General features: G+C 58.2%; 3 protein-coding genes and 2 non-coding genes across 5 annotated transcripts; 2 read left to right on the top strand and 3 right to left on the bottom strand.

The window, feature by feature from the left end:
* Window positions 1-92: 92 nt before the first annotated feature.
* RPS2 (ribosomal protein S2) lies at window positions 93-1,941 on the bottom strand. The gene is given in 8 exon segments (XM_008696736.2): window positions 93-208; window positions 298-389; window positions 618-777; window positions 863-1,036; window positions 1,291-1,398; window positions 1,622-1,711; window positions 1,796-1,857; window positions 1,860-1,941. Coding segments are annotated over 8 exon segments (849 nt in total). The 3' UTR covers window positions 93-127.
* Window positions 459-591, bottom strand: LOC121104079. The gene has a single exon (XR_005836457.1). It is a non-coding gene; the product is annotated as a small nucleolar RNA SNORA64/SNORA10 family (small nucleolar RNA).
* On the bottom strand, window positions 1,102-1,235 carry LOC121104078. Its single transcript, XR_005836456.1, has one exon. It is a non-coding gene; the product is annotated as a small nucleolar RNA SNORA64/SNORA10 family (small nucleolar RNA).
* Window positions 1,942-4,414: 2,473 nt separating the features above from the next.
* Window positions 4,415-6,829, top strand: RNF151 (ring finger protein 151). Its single transcript, XM_008697078.2, is given in 4 exon segments — window positions 4,415-4,611; window positions 4,931-5,027; window positions 5,646-6,097; window positions 6,099-6,829. Coding segments are annotated over 4 exon segments (780 nt in total). The 3' UTR covers window positions 6,133-6,829.
* A 294-nt stretch (window positions 6,830-7,123) lies between these two features.
* On the top strand, window positions 7,124-13,629 carry TBL3 (transducin beta like 3). The gene is made up of 22 exons (XM_040635536.1): window positions 7,124-7,265; window positions 8,694-8,745; window positions 8,823-8,918; window positions 9,005-9,052; window positions 9,156-9,297; window positions 9,393-9,477; window positions 9,560-9,730; window positions 9,822-9,897; window positions 9,966-10,059; window positions 10,144-10,325; window positions 10,419-10,560; window positions 10,658-10,716; window positions 10,801-10,904; window positions 11,627-11,774; window positions 11,861-12,091; window positions 12,179-12,249; window positions 12,329-12,485; window positions 12,565-12,623; window positions 12,886-12,989; window positions 13,088-13,159; window positions 13,245-13,403; window positions 13,483-13,629. Exons 1-22 carry the CDS (start codon window positions 7,225-7,227, stop codon window positions 13,602-13,604), a joined length of 2,415 nt encoding a protein of 804 aa, XP_040491470.1. The 5' UTR covers window positions 7,124-7,224; the 3' UTR covers window positions 13,605-13,629.
* Window positions 13,630-13,680: the final 51 nt, after the last annotated feature.

The raw sequence follows: 13,680 nt of genomic DNA, 5'->3' as shown, positions 1-13,680 counted from the left end.
CAGCCTGGACCTACTGACCTTACTGGTTCCATCTCCCTTTAAACCCAGCTACAACTAAACTCATAAGAGAAATAAACAAAAAGCACTATTAACAAGCTTTAGTTCACTTTATTTTTCTTGTATAAAACTATGTGGTGGCCACAGCTGGAGCCTGGGTCCTCTGCACAGAGACTCTGGTGTGGGTCTTCACAAGATGGTCAGTGAATTCCTAGAAAAACAGAAAAGGCTTTAGTTGTATCCACACCCCAGCACCCTGTGCACTTGTCTAGACTAACGAGCTGGCTGGGCAGGCAGTACCTGATAGGGAGACTTGGTGAACACTGTCTCCTTCCAAAGGTCAGGGGTGAGATAACTGTAGGTCTTGGAGATGGCATCAAAAGTAGCTTTGGCTGGAAGATAGAAAACGGCAAGAGAGGGTTGGTAGATTCATGTTACCCAACACCCCAGATGCAGATAGAGAATGTTGCGCTCCTAGGAACAGAGAGGCCACTTGGGGCCAGTCTGCCGTGCATTAGGAGGGCCTTCCTCTCTCTCTCTCTGAAAATACGCCAAGCACACACACACAGTATGATTAAGCGGAGCTGAGAGAGGCCACAACCTCTGTGTGGGCCACTTACCAAAGTTCCCCAGGGTGGCAGTGCAGCCCCTGGCCGAGGTGTAGCAGTCGTCGATACCGGCCATCATCAGTAGCTTCTTGGGCACAGGGGCTGAGACGATGCCAGTGCCTCTGGGGGCAGGGATGAGCCGCACAAGCACAGAGCCACAACGGCCAGTCACCTGCAAAGGGCGGAACCAAGTCAGGAGATGGCCTATGGAGAGTGCCCCAGAGCAGGACCCATCACTCATTACCCCCCAAGCCTACCTTGCACGGGACAGTGTGGGGCTTGCCGATCTTGTTTCCCCAGTACCCTCGCCGCACGGGGACGATGGAAAGCTTGGCCAAGATGATGGCCCCACGGATGGCAGTGGCTACCTCCTTGGAGCACTTGACACCCAGGCCAACATGTCCATTGTAATCTCCGATGGCAACAAATGCCTATGAAAAGCCTGAGATGGTTGGTGGTCCACTGGCCAGCAAGGCATCAGCACCCACCAACCGGGACCTGTGGCACCCCTCAAGGAAAGAGTGGCCACCATGAGGCTACCCTGAGGTCCTGAGAAGATCCTTTCTCTCTCTCCCCATTACGAAAGCCACGCGTATAGTAACAAGCGTGACCATGCAGAGCTGAGAGAGTCTCACCAAGCCCCTTAGCAGAAGCAGCTCAAGAACACACAAGGTGACTAACAAACCTTGAACCTGGTCCGCTGGCCAGCACGGGTCTGCTTTTGCACAGGCATAATCTTCAAAACCTCATCCTTGAGGGATGCTCCCAGGAAGAAATCAATGATCTCAGATTCCTAAGGGATAACAAGATTGGAAGAAAAGCGTTTACTGGAAAGCTCAGGAACCACCTGTGACCATTCCCCCTTGAAAACCCCCTCCCACCTTCCTGAAACGTGGAGCCTTGGTGGGGGTGAGCAGATCCCATCCCTGGACCCCAGGCCAAATAAGCCTCCTGGTGCCAGACCTGCCAACGCCCCTGCCCCGTGGGTTGGGGGGTGGAAAGGACCCCCGCGTTACCTTGATGGGTAGGGAGAAGAGATAAATCTCCTCCAGGGACTTGATCTTCATGTCCTTGACCAGGCGGCCCAGCTTGGTGACGGGGATCCACTGCAGGGGAAAAGGCGCCAGTGACTACGGTCGCCCTACCGGGCCGCCCACGGGCCCGTCTCATGCGCGAGGGCCCGAACCTACCTCCTTGTCCTCGGCCTTGCCTCCGCGAGCTCCCTGGCCTTGGCCCCAGATGCCGCTGCCAAGCCTCCACAGAAGCCACTGCGACCTCCCATTCCAGGGCCCCCAGAACCTCTGGAACCTTCCGCAGCACCGTCATCATCCGTCATTTGGTGATGAGGTCGTAGAATATAGGTGAGATTCAGTGGGGTGTGGTATGGAGCCGACAACCAAGAAAGAATTCTTGAGGTGTCTTTGGTGCAAAATGGTTTATTAAAGCACGGGGATAGGACCCGTGGGCGGAAAGAGCTGCTGCCCCCGGTTGTGAGAGGTGGCTGATTATATACCATGGGGTTGGGGGAGGTGAGGAAAAAGGGAGGCTGAGAAAGCACTTTCATATTTCAAAGAAGACTCACAGGACACTGGAGGCCTTGCTATTGTCAAGTTAAGGTCGTTGACCCCTTTAGAAGGTGTTAATAGTAAGACAGTTGGGAGTTTCTCAGGTACTCACTGATCACCTGAGCAAAGTCGTTTCATCCATACTGGGAGAAGTGATCACCACCCATCACACATTCTAGAATATTCTAAAAAATATTCTTTAAAAAAAACGTATAAGGAGAACAATATGGAATCCTATTCCCCTGTGCATTGATATCAGATAGTTTACACAGCACAAATTGAAGGAAAAACTAGCTAATTTGGATTCTCTCACCCATCAGATGATTACTTTTTTTTAAATGACTGTTTGTCATTCCATGACTGCTTGGATAATTGCTAAAATGTTCATCCCTTGGAATCAGGTAGGAAGACAGTGAAATGTTCTGCCTTCTTCCCCTTAGGACGCTCCGACCGTGAGGCCCACGCCGCCAGGACCGCGGGGAGAGGGGAGCTCTGAGTAAAGTTGTCGGTCTGAGTCCTGCACGTTGGGGGTGTTCCTGGTCCCCCACCCATCCGCTTGGAGGTGCATATGTGGGCGCGGGGAGCAAGGTATGCAGTGGAGGGGAGACCCTATGGGACACCTCCTCTTGCCGGCCAGGCCACCTCCGCATCGGATGCCACAGAGGGGTACAACTTGGGGCCCGGGGGCTGGCAGGTGACTCCTCCGTGGCATCCCGTGAGTGGCAGGGCCAGATCTGAAACCCTGGTGTGTTTCACACACCTCATAGCTTCCACGATAGCAGATAAAGTACCTTTGAGCTTGAGGGCAGTTGGGCTGGGCCACCAACCCACTAGCAAGTGTGACAATGAAGGGAAACATCCCTAAGGTGGAGTAGGGAGGCTAGAAGGGGGAGTCCTACCACTCAACGTCAATTACAGAGCCCCACAGGGAAGGATGTAGGGATTACTCCTGCAACTCAGCCAGTAAGAAACAGTCATCACCCTGAACTCTTGTTTTTCTCCAGTGGACTTTGATGCAAATAGATCCCTCCCAACTTTTTTTCTTAATGAAATAAAGTTTCTTTTCTTTGTTTGTTGGGGGCTTGCTTGTGGTTTTGCCATAGTTTGTGTGTTCTGAATTGCAATTCTGTTATTCCCAAATAAACACACTTTTGCCAGTGAAATAACTTTTACTTTTAAAGTTAACCCAAGAGTGAGAGTGTAAGATTCCCACCTGAAGGGCTTGCTTTTGTTGGCCCCTGTTGCTCTCAGGAGGGGAATAGGGTCTTTAGGATTTGGTGAGCTTGGTACCTAGTGCTGCTGAACGTGCGGTTCTCTGTTATATGCTTCAGGTGTGGGATCATGGTGGTTTCCCAGGTTGAGGCTGATGTCCCCGTGTCTTCTCAGAGGCCTGCCCACGTGGTCAGAGCCTATCTACTCTGGAAGGCTTTCCCACAGAGTCGGCCCTCCACTATGGTGGAACCACAGGTTGCATGGGAATCTGGTGCTCACTTCCCTCCTGATCTGCACTCTGCAGCTAGCTCCATGAGTCTTAGATCCTAAGAGATCTGATGGTGGGTCAATGGCAAAAGTTCCTGGGCTCTTGGAGATCTGGCCTGGGCAGCACTATTTGAGGAGGGAGAAGGGAATGATGCCTGCACTCCTGCCAAAGCCTCAGCTTTGGGGAAACAGTCCTCAGAAGTTTGGTTCCCAGCCTAGTGCTGCTTGGGGATTACTTGTCAGCCACTCCCAAGACGGGCAGGTCCAGACTACCTATCCCTCAACTACGAGCAAGGGCCAGATGGTACAGGATCCCAATGGGCACTGAGCCAGGGCTGTGATTGGCCTGAGCTAGACAATGCCACTGTGAGGTCGGCCCACTCTTGCTGTGAAATGGAGGCTCCTGAGCCCTGGGGGTCAGTGGAGCTGCCGTCCAGACACAGATCATGGTGAGCCTGGGACCCTTTTGCCTCTGGCCCTTAAATGTGTTCCTAATTTGAGACCTGCCCAAAGCTGGATCCCATTCCTCACCCTGAGAAAGTGAACAGTGGGTTGCAGACTCCCAAACCAAGACAAGGAAACCAATCTTTGCGAGGGCTCTGGCCAGGTCTAACTCCAGGCCAAGGCCAGCTTCTCCAGCTGGGGACTGGTAGTCTTGGAGGGTCTTGACCCTCACAGCTACCCCCTCAAAGTGGGTGCTGACCCAGCCCTCCACTTGGGGCTCTCATGGCCCACCTCCCCATTCTGGGGTTTTCCTCTGGGTAAATGGCTGGATCCTGGTCCAGCCAGGCCCTGATTTTGGCCTGGCCTTTGCAGAGTGGCGGCTATGATCTCAACCTCTTCGCCAGCCCTCCCGACTGCAACTTCCTGTGCTCCGTGTGCCATGGGGTTCTCAAGAGGCCCGTGAGGTTGCCATGCAGCCATATCTTCTGCAAGAAATGCATCCTCCGGTGGCTAGCCAGGTGCTAGTGGGCACCCAAGAGGCTGGGAGGACAAGGGCAGGGCTGTGTCCATTCCTATGGCCCGGAACAGAGAGGAAGGTGGACCAAGCATTAGGTCACAATGGGCATAAGAGTCAGCTTCCAAATCTAGGACACCGAAGTATGTGTGTCCCTGCACCCTGTAGTACTTACAGCCCGTGGCCCCCCTCAGATCTGAGTTCCCCGTGAAGTCCTCATGCCTCTTCCAGCTTGAGAGAAGGGACCACCTGGGAAGGTGTGTTGCTGTCTCTTGGTCCCTTCTCACTCCCAACACTCCCCACCCCACGCTCCTGCCTCCTAGACAGAAGACCTGTCCATGCTGCAGGAAAGAGGTGAAACGGAAAAAGATGGTCCATGTAAATAAACTCCGGAGGACCATTGGCCGCCTGGAAGTCAAGGTAGCTTGAAGCACCCACTCCCAGCACCCTTGTAGCTCCTGCCAGGGGAGGGACAGAGCAAGGAGAGGGGGTAAGGAGAATCCTATCCTCAGAACTGAGTGTTTCTGCTCCAGCAACACTGACTACAGCCTCAGGGTCATCAGCCCTGCCAGAGTTTGAGTCCCATTTCTACCACTTACTTGCTGTGTGACTTTGGGCAAGTTACCTAACCTTTCTGAGCCCCAGGGGCTCAGCTGTAAAATGGGGATTATACAGGATTTTTAGAGGATGAAGTGTTTGCTGTGCTGGCCATCACCCCAGTCCCTTAATTTTACAGATGAGGAAACATTAAAAAAAGTTGGCTTGTGTACAACTGCAAGATCAACCCAGCCATGTGTCTGTGCCCCCACCCCACCCCAAGTCTTCGGCCCTGTGCACCTGCTCCCAGAGGTCTAGATTCTTCCCACCTCCAAACATTTGCCCAACTATTTCCCCCTCCACATCATTGATGCCATTAGAGCTTGGCAGGCTCTTAGTTCAAGAACATCATGGATGGGGGATTCTGTGTAAAGTAGGCCGCTCCAGTTCTGGCCAACTCCGACCTCGTTTGGCTCACATGGTGCTCTCCCCCACCCTCAGTGCAAGAACGCGGAAGCTGGCTGCTTGGTGACGTGCCCCCTGGCCCATCGAAGGGGGCACCAGGACTCCTGCCCTTTCGAGCTGCAGGCCTGCCCCAACGAGGGCTGCACGGTACGGGTGCCACGTGGGGCCCTGGCTGAACACCGGCAGCACTGTCAAAGTGGGACACAGCAGCGGTGCCCACTGGGCTGTGGGGCCACCCTGGGCCCCATAGAGCGCGCACGCCACAACTGCTACCGCGAATTGCGCGACGCCTGGAGCCAGCGTCAGGAGCGCAGCCGGACCCTGGTGCTGGGCCTGCTGCGGCGCATGCGCAAAGTGCACCGCACCACCAATCTCATCCGCAGGCAGCTGGCTCAGCTCGGAGACTTCCTGGAGGACGAAGCGCTCCTCGTGGGCGCCCCGCAAGGGGAGGCCGAGGCCACCCCAGAAGGCAGCCTTGGGGTGGAGGTGTGGGGGGCCCAGGGCCAAGGTACCTTGTAAATAGAGGAGTAAATAAAAGCAGAGCCCAGGCCTGGCCCGCCCTGCCACCTCTGTGCTTGCCGGCCTCACAGCTTTATCCCATTTGCCACCGGTCCCCCTTCCAGGCACTACTGCCTTCCCCACGTGGGGACACTGGCCTTTCTCCCTGGGCCGCTCTTGCCCAGAAGGCTCTTCTCCTTGCTCTCTGTTTGCCTGGTCTCTTTTCTCTCAGATGCCTCTTCCTCGCAGAGGTTTTACCTGATACCCTCACAGTCTCCTTCCTGTTACTTCTACCAGTCTTTTACCCAACCTCCCAGCCGGTCACACAAACAGCTCAAAACCCTGAACTAGGAAAAGCCCAGGCCTCACAATGACTCCCAGGGAACGCCCATTATCTCTGACATCCTGCCCGCATAGTCTCCATACTCCCTATAGCCACAAGCACCGTCCCTCCAACAGTCACAGGAGTCCCTGCCTCACTCGCTCAGGTGACACCCTACCTCCCCCCCCCACCCTTAAAGGTGCACCTCCTGCACTCCGCTCCACCCGTTGCCCTGATCTGTTCTTTCCATGGCACTAACCGCTGAACGCTCCCAATTATTCCTTGCCCGTCCTCCGCCAGCCCTCTCTCCTCTAGCACCCGCTTCTCTGATGCCTCCCAAATGTCTAGAACAGTGCTTCGCACATAGAATGTGATCAATAAATATTTGAGAGACTCTTAAGTTACCCGATTTATTCATTGACCTGCGATATGTATCACACCCAAGCCTGCGCTTGTACCCAAATCCCAGAATGCCTACTTTAGTAAACATTTCCTACGATTCCTTTTTAAAATTTCCACTAAAAGGCAAACAGCGGGCAAACCCCGTGCCATGCAGTCCGCCAACTCCGAAGCCCCAAGACGCCTCCACGCGGCTCTACACCCGTTCCTCCAGGCCAGAAACGCCTCCACCAGCTTCCGCTTCCCGACACAGCAGGCACTGCCCACAGCAAAGATGGCGCCGAGCGCGCAGCTGATGACATCACAGAGTCGTGGGCGGTGACGGCATCCGCGGCGCGCCGGCAGTGAGGAGCGGCGGCCCTGTCTCCCTCACGAGGCGGCGGCGGCGGCGGCGACATGGCGGAACCCGTGGCGGGAGTGGGCCGCTTCAAGGCCAAGTGAGCCGGGGCGCTGCGGCTGTGGGTGCCGCGCAGGGAGGGAACGGGGTTCACAGCCGGAGTGGCAAACGTGCCTGCCCTGCACCGGGCGCCCATTCGGGCCTGGGGAGAGCCTGAGGGCGGTGTATGAACTGGCCCGCGGGAGTGGTGTTGGTCGCGTTATTACAAAGTGGGAGATCCAGCGTCGGTTATTAAATTAGGAGCCGGTTTGGGGGTTATGGATGAAAAATTCTAAAGGAGGAAGGGGCGGGCTGAGCACAAGTCAAGGCTGGTCCTGGACCTCAGCGGGACGCCCCGATCCTCAGGTATTGGGAGAACCACCGCTCTGGAGCCGGCGGCCCGTGGGCTTTCACCTTCTGTCCCTCTTCCACATGGAGCAGGAAGAGAGGTCAGGAGATGGGCGGGTCGGCTGTGGCCCTGGAGGCCCTGAATCCTGGGCTGATTCAGGTCTCCAAGGACTCTGGTGAACCCAAGTGCTCAGGGCCCAGGACAGACCGGACTTCTCCCCGCCATGGAGCTCGGTCTGATGGAGTAAGCATAGTAAGCAGCTCATTTCCATCAGTGGGAGTGGTGAGCAATGCCAAAGGAAAGGCCTAGGGTCAAGAACATCTCTGTGGCAGTGACCGGGGCTCCACGTTTGGGGGCTCCATTTCATGTTGGTAGCCAAGCTTCCCCCGGTGGAGTTAGCCAGGCACCAGTGAAATCTGGGAAGAGAGATCCAAGCCACATACAGGCAATAGCTTGTGTGACACAAAAGGGCAGTAGAGGCTCTTCCAAGTCAGGGTCTTAGAAACACATAAGGAGAGGGGAGGGTTTTAAGGCAGGGTAGTGTTATAAACACTTATGTTTGAAAGGCCTTTCTGGCAGCAGGGTTTAAGACGGTAGAGAGGGGACCTGGCGAAGAGGCTGGAGCACCTGTCCAGATGACAGTGTGGTGGCCTGGACCAGCGTGGAGGCAGCCAAGAGAGGAGGGTCGAGGACAGCATGAGGCTGCAGAAATGAGGGCTACTTGGGGAGGAGGCAGGCTGCACCTGAGAGGGAAGCTGCTGAGGGGGGTGTTGCTCTGGGCTGGTACCCAGGCCTCCCACCACCAGCAGGGGGCCCCCGAGATCTGGCCTACTCCGCTGTGGAGGGGGGAGAAATCTGGGAAGACCTGGTTGTTGCACTCCCTGTACTGCCTCAGAGACTGGTGTGAATCACCACCCAGCTCTGGGTCTCGTGTCCTCTGTCACACCCACCTCACAGTGCTGCTAAGAGAGAAGAGGACAGTGAGAAGAGCCATCTCCAATCCCGTCTCCCCGCCTCTGCCTGGGAACTCTTCAAGGACAGGGGCGTTTTGGGTTGAGCTCTGGGAGAGCACCCAGCACAGAGCTGGGCACTGGGGACCAAGGGGTGGGTGACTCACTCTTTCCTCTGCTCTCTCTCTAGCTATGCTGTTGAGCGCAAGATCGAGCCTTTCTACAAGGGCGGGAAGGTGCAGGTACCAGCCCAGGGAGGGGCAGAGTGGTGGGGCGGGGGGGGCTGGAGTTATCTTGGCTGAGACCCTTCTGTTACCAGCTGGACCAGACGGGGCAGCATCTCTTCTGCATTTGTGGTACCAGAGTCAACATCTTGGACGTGGCTTCAGGGGCTGTGCTGCGGAGCCTGGAGCAGGTGAGGATGGGGAGAGCCAGGGCAAGGGGCTAGTGTGGAGGGCAGCCTGTTCTCATGGTGCTCTGTGTGCTGACTCTTGCCTCTAGGAGGACCAGGAGGACATCACTGCCTTTGATCTCAGCCCTGACGATGAGGTATGTGGGGCAGGGATAGGAGGAGGACTTCAACCAAACTTGGAATCATTGAGGGTAAATGGTCATGCCTCTCCTCTCCCAGCTGAACCGCATCGTTCTTTAGGTGCTGGTAACAGCCAGCCGGGCACTGCTTCTGGCTCAGTGGGCCTGGCGAGAGGGCAGCATCACCCGCCTATGGAAGGCGATACACACAGCCCCTGTGGCCACCATGGCCTTTGACCCCACTTCCACACTGCTAGCCACAGGTAGGGCCCTGGCTGGGCGGCTGGGCCCCCTGGAGGGCACACAGTTAGGGGTCTTCAGGCACACCAGCCCCTTCACTTCAAACACGTCCCTACAGGCGGCTGTGACGGGGCAGTGCGTGTCTGGGATGTTGTGCGGCACTATGGGACACACCACTTTCGGGGCTCGCCAGGTGTCGTACAGTGAGTAGAAGGCAGCAGAGGGTGGATGGGGCCTCATGCCCAGGGCCGCACAACTCACCTGCCGCACCCCACCTGCCTGCAGCTTGGTGGCCTTCCACCCGGACCCCGCACGCCTGCTGCTCTTCTCCTCCGCTGCGGACTCCACCATCCGCGCGTGGTCGCTGCAGGACCAGTCGTGCCTGGCAGTGATGACTGCCCATTACAGTGCCGTCACTTCTCTGACCTTTAGCGCTGATGGCCACACCATGCTTAGGTCAGCGGCCACCCACCCAGGCCATGGCAGGAAGGGGAGGGCCACAGCTGAGACTGAGGACTCAGGTGGCTGTTCTCCCCTGCACCCCCAGCTCAGGCCGCGACAAGATCTGCGTCGTCTGGGACCTGCGGAGCCACCAGGCCACGAGGACTGTGCCAGTGTTTGAGGTGGGAATGCCAGGGGGCCGGGCCAGTGGGGGGGGGAGGGCTGCTGCCTCTAACCCGCTTATCCTCAGAGCGTGGAAGCTGCAGTGCTGTTACCAGAGGAGCCAGCGCCTGAGCTGGGTGTGAAGTCCAAGCGCCTGCACTTCCTGACAGCCGGAGACCAAGGTGTGTGTGTCCAGGCCAGGGTGGGCCGCGGGGGCTGGGGGAGGTCCGTGGACCGGAGTGGCAGCGGCCCGTGTCCCCTCACAGGCGTGCTGCGAGTGTGGGAGGCGGCCTCTGGGCAGTGTGTGCACACCCAACGGCAGCGGCCAGGCCCCGGGCAGGAGCTGACCCGCTGCGCTCTGGCCCGCTCTGCCGGCCTGCTTCTCTCTGTCACTGCCGACCACAACCTGCTGCTCTACGAGACGCGCTCCCTGCAGCTGCAGAAACAGGTGAGCGCTGCCCCCGCTTGGCCCAAAGCCAGGGGTGCCAGCCCTCCACTCATGCAGACTCCGGCTTGTGTCCCTCCGGCCCCACCCCCACAGTTTGCCGGCTACAGCGAGGAGGTGTTGGATGTCCGGTTCCTTGGGCCCGAGGACTCTCACATTGTCGTGGCCTCCAACAGCCCCAGCCTGAAAGTGTTTGAGCTGCAGACAATGGCCTGCCAGATTCTCCACGGCCACACAGGTCAGGGTGCTGAGCTGACGCCCCCAGCACTCCATCCTGGACTGGAATGCTGTCTTCTACTGTAACTGATGGCTGTTTTTTCTGTAATTTCTCCTAGACATTGTCCTGGCCTTGGATGTGTTCCGCAAGGGGTGGCTCTTTGCCAGCTGTGCCAAGGTGAGGCATCTGGAGAGCTGTGGAGGTAGGGGGTGCCCGTGCTGGAAGCCCAGCCCAGCCTCTCCTCACCCCTTTCATTCCCAGGATCAGAGCATCTGTATCTGGAAGATGAACAAGGCTGGCAAGGTGGCTTGTGTGGCTCAGGGCTCCGGGCACACACACAGCGTGGGCACCATCTGCTGTTCTAGGTAGGGAGTCAGGGCTGGGGTCCATGGTGTTGCACAGGCCCAGACCCTGCTAATGGGGTTCCAGCTCAGGGAGATGTGGAGGGGGAGGCTTCAGCCTTGGTCTTTGAGGTTCCAGGCTAGGGATGTGTAACAGAATGCCAGGGACACCCCTAACTGCTCTTAGAGGTGGGGTCTTCTCAGACGTGGTCTCGGGGCTGGGTGAATAAAAGGGGAGTGACTCGGGGCGCCTGGGTGACTCAGTCAGTTAAACATCTGCCTTTGGCTCAGGTGTGATCCCGGGTGCTAAGATCGAGCCCCGAGTGAGGCTCCTTCCTCAGTGGGGAGCCTGCTTTTCCCTTTCTCTCTGCCCCTCCCCGCTGCTCATGCTGTCCCTCATTCTTGCTCTATCTCAAATAAAACCTTTAAAAAAAAAGGGGGGGGAGGCTTCAGGGCAGAAAGAATGACACTGAGCAAGGCTTGGGTAGAAAAGACATTCCCTGCTAGGGGCTGGGAGGAGGGTTGGGGTCTTGCGATCAAGTCATCAGGTATGGTGGACCAAGGGTGGGTGGTGAGGGCTCGAATAGACAAGTCCCAGAGGTGTGTGGGGGTGACAGCGGCTGTCTGCTTTCTGGAACAGTCTATCTGGTCGGGACCATGGTCTTGCAGGCCCAGGTATGATGACCTGGCGGATTGGTCTGGCTGGGGCTCAGCAGGTGTCTCCCCTCCCCCACATCTGGCCTCAGGCTGAAGGAGACCTTCCTGGTGACGGGCAGCCAGGACTGCACTGTGAAGCTGTGGCCCGTCCCTGAAGCCCTGCTGTCCAAGGGCCCGGCCCCACACAGCGGCCCTGTTCTTCTCCAGGCTCAGGCCACGCAGCGCTGCCATGACAAGGTGATGGCACACTGGGGCACGGGTAGGGGTAGGGCAGGGCCCTTGCCGGGATGGGGGTCTGAGCTGCCACCTGCTCCCATCACCAGCACATCAACAGTGTGGCTGTTGCCCCCAACGACAAGCTGCTGGCCACAGGCTCACAGGACCGCACAGCCAAGCTCTGGGCTTTGCCACAGTGCCAGCTGCTGGGTGTCTTCTCGGGCCACCGGCGCGGCCTCTGGTGTGTCCAGTTCTCACCCATGGACCAGGTGCTGGCCACAGCCTCAGCTGACGGTACCGTCAAGCTCTGGGCACTGCAGGACTTCAGCTGCCTCAAGGTAAGGTGCCCTCACCCCGCCCCAGTCCCCCCAGGCCCAGCCCTGCTGCCCGGTGTCGTCTCACGTTCTCCCCTCCCCATCCTGCAGACATTCGAGGGGCACGATGCTTCCGTGCTGAAGGTGGCCTTTGTAAGCCGTGGTACCCAGTTGCTGTCCAGGTGAGCAGACTGGGGATAGGGGTTGAGATGAGCTGCAGGATGGGCCCCAGCACTGAGCCCCTCCCAATCCCAAACCCAGCGGCTCTGATGGTCTCGTGAAGCTCTGGACCATCAAAAACAATGAGTGTGTGAAGACTTTGGACGCCCATGAGGACAAGGTCTGGGGGCTGCACTGTAGCCGGCTGGACGATCGCGCCGTTACTGGAGCTAGTGACTCCTGCGTCATTCTCTGGAAGGTATGGAAGTGGGGGGGCGGGGCATGGGGTGTGGGCAGGGCTGCATGAGGGTGTCCGTCTGACCTCACTCTGACCCTAGGATGTGACCGAGGTGGAGCAGGCAGAAGAGCAGGCCAGGCGGGAGGAGGAAGTGGTCAAGTAAGTCTGGGGGTTCCCGCCCAGTCCCCTTGAGTGCCAACCGCCTGGCTCCCATCCCATACATCACACCCTGGGAGTAGGGCCTACAGGCGTTACCTCTGCTTTATCGTGTGGGGAAACTGAGGCTGGGAGCAACAACACAGCTCACCACCAGTGGAGACTTAGGGCCAGGCTACAGACTCCTGAGCCAGCCCTCTGGTGGCTCCGCCCTCAGTCCCAGCCAGGTCCCCCAGTGACCCTGTCTTCCCTCCTTCCCCATCAGGCAGCAAGAGCTGGACAACCTGCTCCATGAGAAACGGTACCTGCGGGCACTGGGCTTGGCCATCTCCCTGGACCGGCCCCACACTGTGCTGACTGTCATCCAGGGTCAGTGCTGCCTCGGGTGTGTGTGGGGGGTGGTCTTGGGTCCATCTCGTGCCCTTCCCTGGGGCTCAGTCTTCTGCCCTCCCGACCCACCCCCCCAGCCATCCGGAGGGACCCTGAGGCCTGCGAGAAGCTGGGAGCCACGGTGCTGCGGCTGCGGCGAGATCAAAAAGGTCTGGGGCAGGTGGGCAGGCGGGTCAGTGGCCAAGAGGGGCAGGGCAGGCAGGAGGCAGGTCTGACTGTCCTTGTGCCCCGCAGAGGCCTTGCTGCGCTTCTGTATCACGTGGAACACCAACTCGAGACACTGCCACGAGGCGCAGGCCGTGCTGGGGGTGCTCCTGCGGCACGAAGCCCCGGAAGAGCTCCTGGCCTACCAGGGCATGCAGGCCTCCCTCGAGGCCCTGCTGCCCTACACCGGTGAGTGGGCATGCCCCGGGCGGGGCAGAGCGGCTGTTGGGCCCCACAGAGCCCCTGACGTCCCTGTGTCCTCCCCCAGAGCGGCATTTTCAGCGGCTCAGCCGGACGCTCCAGGCAGCCACCTTCCTGGACTTCTTGTGGCACAGCATGAAGCTGCCCCCCCTCCCTGCGGCCCCCGCGCTGGCTCCCTCAGCTCTCTGAAACAGGCAGAAACTGTCCTTTTCTATCCAGACTCTGTGTGTGGACTGTGTCTCGCCCCAGCCCCCGCCCCCAGCTC

This window comes from Ursus maritimus, unplaced genomic scaffold, assembly GCF_017311325.1.
Source record: "Ursus maritimus isolate PB19 unplaced genomic scaffold, ASM1731132v1 scaffold_2, whole genome shotgun sequence".
Taxonomy (NCBI): Eukaryota; Metazoa; Chordata; class Mammalia; order Carnivora; family Ursidae; genus Ursus; species Ursus maritimus.
Note: the sequence above shows the minus strand (reverse complement) of the source record. Positions and strands in the feature narration are given on the sequence as shown.